Source organism: Eutrema salsugineum, unplaced genomic scaffold, assembly GCF_000478725.1.
Source record: "Eutrema salsugineum unplaced genomic scaffold, Eutsalg1_0 scaffold_5, whole genome shotgun sequence".
Taxonomy (NCBI): domain Eukaryota; kingdom Viridiplantae; phylum Streptophyta; class Magnoliopsida; order Brassicales; family Brassicaceae; genus Eutrema; species Eutrema salsugineum.
In genome coordinates, this window is record NW_006256612.1 from 7,288,955 (window position 1) to 7,301,220 (window position 12,266).

Sequence of the window (12,266 nt, forward strand, 5' to 3'; positions counted from 1 at the left end):
CGTGGCTTTCGAAACTCTGGAACCAGGATTGGAGGCTTATGTACCTTCTGCCATAGCTTTTCACCATTCATAGGTTTAATGTTCTCAGCGTATGTGGCTTTCATAAGACTTGTAGAGTAATAATGAGACACATAGTTGACAGGGGATTCTTGATTGTCATCAAGAACACATATTGCATGCCTACAGGGAATACCTGTAATCAAAGACATTGAGCACACGATAAAAAACAATAATTCATGAAAACAAAGAGTTAAAAAAAAAGTTCACCTGTTAGATCCCAACGTCTACAAGCACATTGGTGGGTACTTGTGTTAACTGTGTAGCTGCAATCAAACTCCTGAACTTCATACTCAGTAGAACTACTGCGGAGTGTTGAGCAATATTTGTTGTCCACCCGTGATTTCTCTAGAATTCCCATAGTGATCGGTGTCAGTATTGTGTTTACCTTAGCTGCTTTTAGTTGTCTCCTTGAGATCCTTCTCATTGCTTGTCTTCTGATATCCTCCAACAAGCTAAGCACAGGCTTCGATCTAGCTATCTTGATTGTTCTGTTGAAAGCTTCAGACAAGTTGTTGTGGACATCATGGCAGCGTGACTCTAGAGAGAAGAAGGCTCTACACCATTTGTGTGGTTCTTGTGACAACAACGACGCATGTGCAGCTGGATCATATGCTTCTACCATCGCCATCTTCTCATTATATTCTCTTACATTGTACCTGTAAGCAACTCCCCAAAAAAGATTTTTATATTCAGACCTTGAGAAAGTCTTCTTCCAATTGGCATATATATGCCTTGCACACATACGATGCTCTGCATTAGGAAGCTCAGCCCCTACGGCAATAACAAGTCCCTGCAATACATTTGAACACATGATTAAGAAATGTAAACACTTAGAAAGCCTTCTTAAAAAGTCATAATTTTACCTTTTGCTTGTCAGAAATGATAGTTAAACTGTCTCCTAATCCCAAGTCAAGGTTTGCCTTGAGTTTCCTAATAAACCAACCCCAAGTATCCTTGTTCTCACCACGAACCACTGCCCAAGCAATTGGAAACATTCTATTGTCTGCATCTCTACCAACAGCTGCAAGGACATCTCCATTTAATTCCCACTTCAAGAAGCACCCATCTAAACCTATAACCGGTCTGCAATTATTCTTCCAAGATCGAGCAAATTCAGCAAAACAGATGTACAAACAGTCAAACATCTGTCCTTCAGGCACCGTGGATAACTCGGTGGTTATGTCAGGATGCTTTCGCGTGAGCTCAGCCTGGTAATCCCATAACTTACCAAATTGTATTGTTTGAGCTTCCAGGATTGAGTCCAAAGCAATTCTCCTCCCCCTATAGCACTTCGACATTGGAACAACAATGTTATACTTTTCTTTGATTGTGTCTTTTATCTCTGCTGCTGGTAAGTTGATATTCCTTCTTATTTCCTCTCTAAACAACCCTGCTATGACACCTTGCTTAAGCATAGAGACTCTACTTGATTTCTCATGATTGTGCTCATTGTGACAAACCTTCACCATCCACTTGTTCAAAGGAACCTCAACCGAACAGAAAACTCTCCAATTGCATTTCTCTTTACAACAAATGGCGGCTATTCTAGATGCTTCAGACTTAGCCATTTTGATGTCATACTGCGTGTTTAGTGAGTAACGCAGAAGCTGGTCTTTCACCTCCATCCCACTGTTAAACTTCTGAAATAACCACAGATATGATGGCTTCTCAAAATCTCCATGAAACTGTTTTCTTTTTCTTGCTCTTTTCTTATCAGCCCAGCGATCCCATTCCTCATCTGATGATAATGGAGTGTCTGGATACTCCGCATCCCCTCTCATATATTTTTTGTAGTCATCATCACTTTCCTCTGCTTCTCTCGCTGCGTCGTCCTTTTCTTCTTCTTGCTGGCTATGTGGTTTCTTAATTCTCTCACCTTCCTCAAAGAGAACCTTAAACCTCTCATCAGTAGCACCATCTCCTGCATCTACAACAACCTCATCTCCGTCATCAACCTCATTCTGCTTTGCCACTTCTTCGTTTGCATTTTCATCAGCAGGTGTTTCATCCTCAGATTTCTCACCTTCTTCATATTCTCTTGGCCTCTCGTCATCATCATCATCATCATTGTCTTCCTCGTCAGCCTCATTTCCATCGTCTTCAACATCACTATCATTACCCTCCTCAGATTTCTCATCATCTTCACAATTGTTGCCATCTTCATCATCAGCATCATTCACACAATTCCTACTATCTTCCTGCTGACTACTTGGAAGATATATGACACCAGGAATAGATTCTGAGCAATCATGTTCAACAAAGACCTCTAAAAAACCAGAAGCTAATCCTACAAAAATTAGCTCATGCATATCTTCATTTGTGTGGCCAAACACATATTCTAACTTCTTCATCTCATCATTTAGCTCTTTGTACCAAATCAAAACCATTGGTGCACCGACATGATGGTCACCGAGAAATAATTGAAATTTCTGCCAACTAATCTCAGACACTTTCCAGATCACACCCACGCAACCCAACTCACCAATGTACTTGTAATCTTCATTTTCTTTCTTCACACTACCACCATAGGGGATTACGAGTTTGAGTCTCCCATTTTGACTGTAAAAAAAGCAAACGAAGTCAGATTCGTCACACACCAACCCGAGATAATGGTTTCGGTTCATAAACCCAACACCCACAATTCAAATCGGAAAACTATGTTTAATAACCTTACACCCACGAATTGAAACCGAAAGTTATGGTAATTAACCCTTAACCCACAAATGAAAATCGGAAAAAATCCTGAAAACATTTAATTACCTCATTTCGATTTGGTGCCAGCACTAAAATTAAGCTCCCAAAGCTCAAATTCTAGTATCGATTCACAGCTCAGCAGATTAAGCAACTTGATTCACGATTTACTTCTCTCAATCGCTTTGCTTCAGAATTTTTTTTTTTTTACGAAGGAAGAACCCTAAATCGAATTGGGTATTTCTGGATTTAACGGCCTTTTTTTTTATGCTGGATTATTGTTATATAATTATTTGATTAATTGATTTATTTAATTAAATAAATTACAGAAATTACTTTTTTATTTAGTTTAATCACGTTTTCGAAATCAGAAAACGGAAAATTATGAATTCTCGATGGAATTAGGAAAGCCGTTAACGGAGTTAACTATTCCGTTGAAAAATTTGGCGGCGCGTAACAAAGAACCACCTTCAAGGTTTGATATGCTAAACTTCCTACGTTGAAGGTTTAAAATGCTAGTTATAAACCTTCGAGGTTTAAAGTGTCAGTCGCTGCCACTTTGAAAGTTTTTTATGTGATTTTCCCTTTAAAAATATATAATCCAAATATATCAATTTCTTATGTAGATATATATACACTGTCTTTCTAGTCTTTTCGAATCTAAAATTTAAATACTACACTTAGTGTAGTATATATATCAGTTTCTTATGTAGATATATATACACTGTCTTTCTAGTCTTTTCGAATCTAAAATTTAAATACTACACTCGTAAATACTCGGTATTATCATTCATTATGTATGAAGAAAAGAAAAAGAAGTAAAAACGTAGGTGAGATGGATTTGGTGGAGAATATAGCGTTAGGCGAAACAAATGCACATCAGCACATGTCATGTCTGAGGTCGGCCGTCGGCGTCAAGGGCCCATTTTTTGTTGAAACCCAAGTTGATCTCCTTTCTCCATCTCTCTCTCACATCAGATCATCGACACGTGTTTTTACCTTTGACACGTGTTTTCATTCCTCTCCAATATATATTTTGGTCAACTCATGTAATTTACTTTACTTAAATTAAGACATACCGGTCCGTCTTGTGTTATCACAGGAGACAATTTCTTTTTTTAATAACGGTAAAGCTAACCGTAAATTATAAATGTAAAACAACAAAATACGTAGAAGCGTGAAGAGTAAAACCAAAAAGAACTTTAACAACAAAAAAAAAAAAAGTAAAACCAAAAAGAACAAAAGTCTTTTCATCACCCACCTTTTAACTTCGTACATATTTGTTTTTTTTTTTCGGATAAGTTTAACTGTACATTTGTTAGCTAGTTAGCTTTGTTAAGCATAATTTGCTTTTGTATGAAACTATTCCGTATAAAGTAAACTTTCCAGATTCGACGAGAATCAATTCGAACGTCAAGTTGACACAGAAAAGAGAACATAAATCACATAAAGAGAATACATTTCAAGAATTCACATATTTCCCTAAACAGAATTTTGGTCTACGTATGCGGCACACACACACCTTATTAATCTGATTTTTAACAACCACTAGAAAATTTGGATATAGGAAGATATGATGAAACTTATATAATCCTAGTTAGAAAAATTATTAACCAACGATCAATAACTAATTAAAAAGTATTGAGGACATACTCACAAATCTTCACTTTTTTTTTCTCCTCCCAACATGTTTCAAAGAATCAAGAAACCCATAATTCCAAACCCGATTAGGCCGGAGATCTTCACCACCGTAAAACCTTTTCCGGCGGCCGCTCCGAACTGCTCATCAACGGGGTAGAGATTTCCCGGTGGACCTGTTATGTACAAGAAATTAGCCGGCGGCGGAGGTGGGCAGTTTGGTGAGACTTTCTTAGGCGGTGGAGGGAGAGCCGGAGGAGGTGGACATGCCGGAGGCGGCGGAGATGGTGGTGGTGGAGAAGGCGGAGGAGGGTTTTGGATGCAGCTTGGAGAGCACTTTATGGGATCGACCTCCTCGAGCTTCCTGCTAGCTAAAGAAGAATCTGATGATGATGATGCGTTGATGACTATCGGACACGTCAGCAACGTGATCATCACCGTGAAGAAGAGGACTGACTCGTCGGATCCCCGGCGGTGTGAATTTCCCGGCATGTTTGTGATCGATGACTTTTGAATCGAAAGAGAAATAAAAAAAGAGAGTTTGTGGAGATAATACGCTTAAAGAGTTAGAGAGTAAAGAGTTAAGAGAGGAGACGTGAAAATGAGAGGTGATGATGAATGCGTTCTCGTTACGTAAGCTAAGCTAAGTGCATGGGACTCAATAGACTTATTAAATAGTGTACACTATTTCTATAAACTTCTAGTCTTATTTTTAATAATTAAATAGGTATATACTCTAGTATGAATACTAATAAGAAAATTAAGACTACGGTTGGTTAAGGAGTACTCGTCGGTCCACGAAGTGTTTGGATTTTTCATGTGAGGTGGGGCTCACATGAGCTATTTCAATTTTCCTCGTCATGAAGTTTTTTAAGTTGTGAAATTAAAAAGTGATTAAAAAATCCCACCGTCGTCCACCAAAAACAAAAGCATAAAACTAACACTAATATATATTAAAAAATATTAATTGAAAATTCAAATCCGTAATTTTGTTTTTATTAATGGTCTATGATCTTGAAAAATTATGTATAATATATTTTTGAAAGCAATCCTTTAATAAAAGTTATATGGCAGTATAACCGTATATATGCGAGTGCGTGTAGTTGCTTAACGCGTAAGTGATTGCTTTTGAAGGAACTTTGCTTTAGTTGTTCAATTACATTAAAGAGAGAATAGCGGAAAATATTTCTTATGGTATCGTATGATTGAGAAAAATGGATATATATATATATATATACTTTCGTATGATTGAACAATAATTCGTGTCAGAAAATTTAACCGCGTAGTACGTAAAAAAATATATATAACAAGAGAGAACTGGTTTTCGTGGCCAATTGGACATCGAACATGCAACGGAGAATCTTAAGTCTATATTGGTCCAAAAATTGATTATAAAAAGTGGTGCATCGTTTAGATGCCGGTTCATAGATAGTGACCAAGTAAAATGATATTCCAAAGACGCAAAGTTGGCCTGCGAATAGGATTTTGAGGCTTTGGCCCGTTATTGAAGAGTAAACCAATATAATTTTATCTGCGCCAACAAGTTTATTTAAGGATAAAAGAAAAAGGTTGGGCCTATGGAAGACTTCGATTAATAATATATGGAAATTTTATTTTGTAGATCAGTAAATATTAGTAATTTTGATAACAAAGACATTGAGAAAACTAAGACAGTTTCAGATATATGAAAAAAAAATTCGCTTAGTTCTCCTCCTCTGAGGCCATTACGTGCTCATCCACTTAATTCAGCATTACGGGCACGAGATGGGACCCAAAAAGATTTCTCAAGGTTTAGATCATTCCACGTATCGAATGCGATGAGGAATTTCTCACAAATGTTGCAGCTAATTGTCGGTTTAATGCCTATAAATGCATCTCTTCGGCATCTCACATGCCTGGTGAGGCTCGGATGTTGTCATGTTGGTTCCTCAGATTCCTCAGCTAAGCCTTGGTGATATTGTGCATTCCTAATAAATCATTTGCTTGTTTTTAAGTAGTTTTTTGTATTCTATATTTTCTGGTGTGTTATTCAATCTCGTTGTAGTTCGACTCTTAATAACTCTTCAATTGATTTGCACTTTGGGGATATAAACAGGATTAAAACTTATTATTCATTAGTAATATGCAAATTGATATTGCTTAGCTATGAAATAAAGCCATTTGGATTACCAAGTTGTTGTGAGGCTCAAAGTGATCTGGCTCTGACCTTCTTGATGCCCTTCAGACTAATCTTCGACCTGTCTGATTTCTTGCTTCCCAAGTTAACCACCCCCTTTAAAAAATGCGGGATTAATGGGTGGTTGAAGATGATATAATATACCAATTTGGTAACAAAAAGTCAAATCCAACACAAAAACCACAAAGCAATGAGAAAGACTAATATGACTCATTTCGCTTTCGGTGTTGAAGAAACCTTCAAACAACCACAAAAAGCATAGAATTATTGTCAAAATAATTTTAATCATTGAATTCTTTAATCCGTCATTTTCATCACCTGACCATTATGTGAAGTACCCGTAATTGATAGTTTGATACCTCCAGCGAAGAAATTGACACCTCCGGTAATCACGCCGGTTTATTAGGGACATGTGGTCTCTACTTGCCTACCGAAGCAACTGAAATTTTGACATTTAACGAATAATCCAGCAAATTCATTTCTTTTGAAGGTAATTTTTAACTGTTGCTTCTCTTGAAAAGGAATGTTGATCAGAAGAGTCACCAAACCAATTTCACGTGAACAGATTCCGTGAAGTAAGTCATTCGTCATATCATCATCATATGTAATGTACTGATAGTATATCCAAAAGTTTTTGAGTTGACATTGAACAATAATGGAGAACATGAACCAGAAATAAAAGGATCAATTTCAATACTTATTCTTTACCATTTTTATTACAAATGTAACAAATAAATACACAGCGAACCAAAAAAAAGAGTTCGATTCTCGAAAACCCTTTTGGCTCACCATCTCCAAATCCGGTTCCACAAATGGAATTAGTATCCCAGCAAAAAATCAAATCAATTTTAACAAAATATTAACATAATCAAACAAATAGCCAGCCAATTTTTCCAAAAATATGAGAGCTTGACGAACCTTTTTTTAATAATTTTGTCAGACCACTAATTATTATTGGCATGCTTTACGAAGAAGCTCTAACAAAGTAATCGCTTTCCTTTTGCCTCTCTCTGTTCCGTTCTTCGATAGATCCATCAATGGCACAACCGCACCAAGCCTACCTATAGAGACCAGTTTCTCAGTGTCTCGCTTACACAGCGAAAGCAATATCGCTGCTGCGTTCTCTCGGTTTCTAGCTTGATCCTTTAGGAGAATACCTATCAGTGCTGGTAAAGTATTCGCCTTTACTATCGCGGATTTCGCGTCAAGATTATTTGCGAGAACAGAGAGTATTGTCAAAGCTTCATCAACCATCCGGTGGCTGCTCGAGTCACTTAGCATCTTAACCAATGCAGTTACTATACCGGCTCTAACCGCTCTGCCTTTGTTCCCTTGATAAATGCAGAGATTGAACAGAGCCGTGGCTGCGTCTTTCTTCCCTCTTGGAGTCCCGTTCTCGAGCAGATCCACTAAGGCAGGTATTGCACCTGATCCGCCTATTATGATCTTGTTCTCATCGGCTAACGAAAGGCTAAAGAGTGTCGCTGCTGCGTTTTCTCTTGCTTCCATGGTTCCGGCTCTTAGGACTTGAACAATGGATGTGACTGCACCAGCAAACATTATAAGCTCTTTGTTGTTGTCATAAATAGAGAGGTTGAGAACGCAGGTGATTGCGTTTTCCTGAGTTGCGACGTCCTCTGAGGTTAAAAGGTTGACCAAAACAGGGATCGCTCCTGCTTGTGCAATCAGAATGCGATTGTCTGTGCTTCTCTTTGACAAAGACCGGAGTTCAGAAACCGCGTTCCTGCGTAGCTCCGTGGACCGGCTTGAGAGTCTCTGAACCAATGCCCTGATCACAGCCATGTCTCCACGGTTTTTTGACCTGCCGTTGACGTAACCTGCGGGTTGCTCAATGTTGTGTTCAGTGCACCACCGAGAGATCAAGCTTCTGAGAACATAATTGGGAGTAAGCGTAAAGTTTTCCAGTTTCTGCTGAGTCTTTGGACATGTTAGATTCCCACAGTCAATCCATCTCTGTATGTAAGCCCTCTCGTAAGTCTGACAATGTAATGAGAATTATCAATAACCAAGCAACGAGAGTAGAAAAAAGTATTTAAAAAAGACTATATATCTTGAAATCAGACCTGTCCTGTGGCGACAATAACAGGATCCTTCATCAGTTCCAGAGATACCGGACAAAGAAAATCGACTGGAATCGTGAGTTTGTCAGATTTCTTCGATTCGTCAGTGTTCTTGGTGACCATTTTGTCTAATCTATCGGTATCCGCATCCTTCGATAAGTAGAAAGCCAAAGAAATGGAAGAGCTTTTCCGCAGCTGTTTCTTCTCCTCAGCAAAATGAACTGTTTCTGAAACACTCTCAAGCTTTTCTTCCTCAGTTTTGATCTTTATATTGCTAAAAGCGTCCCACTCCATTGGCTCAGATAAAGCACACGAGAAATTATCCGAATTCAATGACCCATATCTCTGCATTGCTCTTCCAAACTGCGATCTCGCCAACTCCACCTGGATATACAGTCAGGAAACCGCTTAAAACTCCGAGAACTAGAAAAAATGTATCTTCATATCAAAACCCCAATCATGGACGAAATATACAATTGTGCATATGAGATTTTACCAGTTCTATAACTTCGTCAGAGATTTCATATAGATCGTATGGAAGATTGCTCAATGCTTTCTCCAGCCTCCATGCAACGGATTGGAACTGGAAAGAGGTTCTCTTCGGCATCGCAGCACCATCCTTCAATCGAGAATATCAACGGTTAACCAAACCGGACTATAATCAGGGGTTCAAATACATTTAACCGATAATAAACCAGTATTCCTAATTACGAGCTACATTCACGAAGGATTTGAAAATCTGAATCTGGGAAATTAATGCGATTAGAATCGAAGAACAGCAAACAAACACACTGTAATGTGCAATTAATGGCTGGATTCTCTCAGTAAATTTTGCCAAGGATTCGTAATCTGAATGGTCTCGAACAAAAAATGTAGTCATTAGATTTTGCTTACGGAGGAGTCGCGAGCTTGGAATCGGGTGACTGAGGACAGAAGACGCTTCGCGGCTTGAACCCCCGCCACGAGATCAGACCACCAATCATTCTCCGACGAGACCAACGAAGAAGAAGCGGCGGAATCGATCGGCTTAGAGTCTCTAATCTCCTCTACCAAATGCGTCAAGAGACAGACTCGCCGAGTGAGATCCGCGCAATCCTTCTTAAACACGCCGGAGTTTACTGGCATCTCAACAATCTCGGCGATAAGATCGAGCAGAGAGGCGGGTGAGATGATTACTCCGGCCATTACGCCGATCAACCTCCGTTAATCGGAGAATAAAAAAGAGAACAGAGAAACCAACAAAAAAAAGAAGAGGAATAAATCAACTTGGGATTCGCTCTTTGCTCAGAAGCGACTAACATCGCTTTTATTTATCCACGCGACCATTTTTGTCAAGAGAGAGGTCGCTGTTACGGCACCGTTTTAGAGGGCCTACGTCTAAGAAGACTCTCAGTCCATTTCTTTTTCTTTTTGCTACCCAACGATTATTTATTAAAATTAATTAGGTAAATATATAATTAAATATTTTTTATTTGGAAAATGACAGAAATAAATATTTATCAGGAAAAAAATAGTACAGCTAGAATGTTATTTCTATATATATTCATTTGCTATTATATCATTATACAATGAATGCATAACTATTTATAGACAATGTTTACAATAATAAATTATATTTTTAAATGATAAAATGAAAATTTAAAATTATGTTTATATGATAAAATGAAAATTTACAACATTTAAATAACAAAATTAAAATTGGTCTATAACTTCAATTTGATTAAAAAGGGGTGTTTACGTGTAAAATAACATGATATAGTAAAAAAAAATTATGTTTGTACAAATTAAATAAAAATCATAATAATCGCCAAAAATATAAAAAATGCACTCTTTATATACCCATTCTCATAATCATATAATGCAAATACTCTATTATTTCATTTCAAATTAGTACGAATGAGTAGATAAATAAATAAGTGCTGAAAAATATAATAAAATATACGAAAACAAAAAAAAAGCAAGCGAGATTGGCGGTGTGTGATGTAGGAGAAGAAGACGACGACAAGGAGGAGGATACAGTTGGCTTGTGGAATATTATGGTTTATAATGCAACCAAAACATATAATGGAAGTGAACCACACACACGCTTTAATTAATTACATTTTCTTTTCTTGCTTCGTTGTAAAGCCGACTTTATATTATCATCTGTTTTTATTTTTTTAAAATAAATTATAATGGGTTTTTATAATATATAAACAGAATGGGTCAATCTAATAAATACATGGACCTTAATATTTTAGAATTAGTTACCTGTTTGTTCTGGCCGGAAGCAATTATGAAATTTTTAAAGATTATCATCATCAATCATTGATTGGAGTATGTATTTTTCATGGTTTGTTTAAATTTATTTCGTTTTTGTTTAAAACAATTTATCTGTAAATTCGTATGAAAATAAAAAAAGTAATTTTAAGATTAGATGTAAAAAAAAGAGGTAATTTTAAGAAAGACTCACCCTCCAAAGTCCAAATCATACTTATCTCTTTACAAAATCATTTGATAATTGGAACCTTATCTCATTTGATTTGTTCCCAAAAACGAACTCGATCATTGTGCGTTATGACAGTCGACTTTCACGAACTATCGCACGTCAGCAAAACCATTCCAAAATGTTTCTTATTAGTCATTTGTTCACTTAGATTTGGGACTGATCGAACAGAATGTCACAACTTTTAGCAATGTTGGTTTGAACTCTAATCACTATTGTTGAAATTCTGTATATTATTTACTTTTTTTTTTATCAACAACATGCCCTATACAAGCTAAAACATAAGTGTGATTGTGAATACATCCACAACACTAAACACAAACCGCTGTGATTGGTGATATATCGACAGCATTAACACAAACCATTATGGTACTTGTCCTGGTCTATTTTATTTGATTGTTCTACATAATTACACCACGTTTTTTTAGTCATACTAATTGATATAGTATCAGCCTCATACGCAATACAATTACTTTCCACGTAGTTTTTAGTTCGAACACTAATTGATATACTAGTTCTAGCTATGTTTTATTTTTTTTAAAATTAAGGTTATCTTAGGGTAGGTAATCTTCTCTATTATTCATACAAAATTGAAAGTTTGTACCATTTTCCTTTTCATCACTCATGTTTAGGTGACAAAGATTTAGAAAACAGAACTCTAGAAAGTACCCAGGACTAGACTAGTAAAACTCCCAATCTACATGAATTTAACGCCCTTTCATTTAATTACACGAACGTGACAACCCAAATCATAAATGTACATAGATTGGTGAAAAGCAAATGAGATTGATGTTTTCCTACTTAGTACTCAAGGTCGTACAATATATACAGTCGTTAAAATAACAGTGACGAGGCAATCTCAAGCAGGTCGGGAAGAACTCCTAATTATTCCATAATAGCAACACTGTGTCCAATATCAAATGCAATAACAAAATCATTTTCCGTAAGCTATCAAAAACATACAAAAATAACAATAAATCGACAAATGACAACAAGAGCTATTTAATGACTTCCAAAATATCTCGTTCGACACAGAGAATTCGTTGTTCGTGCTCCAGATATAGAGATATAGGCAAAGTCATGAATGAAACACGATGAACCACTTGCAAGACCCCACTTGACAATCAACGGTATC

The 12,266-nt window shown here is 36.9% G+C and overlaps 2 protein-coding genes across 2 annotated transcripts; both read right to left on the bottom strand.

Moving 5' to 3' along the window:
- Nucleotides 1-4,169: 4,169 nt before the first annotated feature.
- On the bottom strand, nucleotides 4,170-5,028 carry LOC112084082 (leucine-rich repeat extensin-like protein 3). The gene has a single exon (XM_024152770.1). It carries the CDS (start codon nucleotides 4,879-4,881, stop codon nucleotides 4,444-4,446), a length of 438 nt encoding a protein of 145 aa, XP_024008538.1. The 5' UTR covers nucleotides 4,882-5,028; the 3' UTR covers nucleotides 4,170-4,443.
- A 2,206-nt stretch (nucleotides 5,029-7,234) lies between these two features.
- Nucleotides 7,235-9,911, bottom strand: LOC18992650 (U-box domain-containing protein 11). Its single transcript, XM_006416067.2, has 4 exons — nucleotides 9,541-9,911; nucleotides 9,143-9,265; nucleotides 8,650-9,030; nucleotides 7,235-8,563 (listed from the first exon to the last, which is right to left on the bottom strand). Exons 1-4 carry the CDS (start codon nucleotides 9,829-9,831, stop codon nucleotides 7,517-7,519), a joined length of 1,842 nt encoding a protein of 613 aa, XP_006416130.1. The 5' UTR covers nucleotides 9,832-9,911; the 3' UTR covers nucleotides 7,235-7,516.
- Between the last annotated feature and the right edge of the window lie 2,355 nt (nucleotides 9,912-12,266).

What these genes read in the sequence shown, in the direction of transcription:
- LOC112084082 (XM_024152770.1), bottom strand. Translation starts at nt 4,881, where the DNA reads ATGCCGGGAAATTCACACCGCCGGGGATCCGACGAGTCAGTCCTCTTC.
- LOC18992650 (XM_006416067.2), bottom strand. Translation starts at nt 9,831, where the DNA reads ATGGCCGGAGTAATCATCTCACCCGCCTCTCTGCTCGATCTTATCGCC. An exon ending in TCCAAGCTCGCGACTCCTCC is followed by an intron (nt 9,266 to 9,540) that starts GTAAGCAAAATC and finishes TCTCGATTGAAG; the next exon opens with GATGGTGCTGCGATGCCGAA. An exon ending in TTATTGTCGCCACAGGACAG is followed by an intron (nt 8,564 to 8,649) that starts GTCTGATTTCAA and finishes TTACATTGTCAG; the next exon opens with ACTTACGAGAGGGCTTACAT.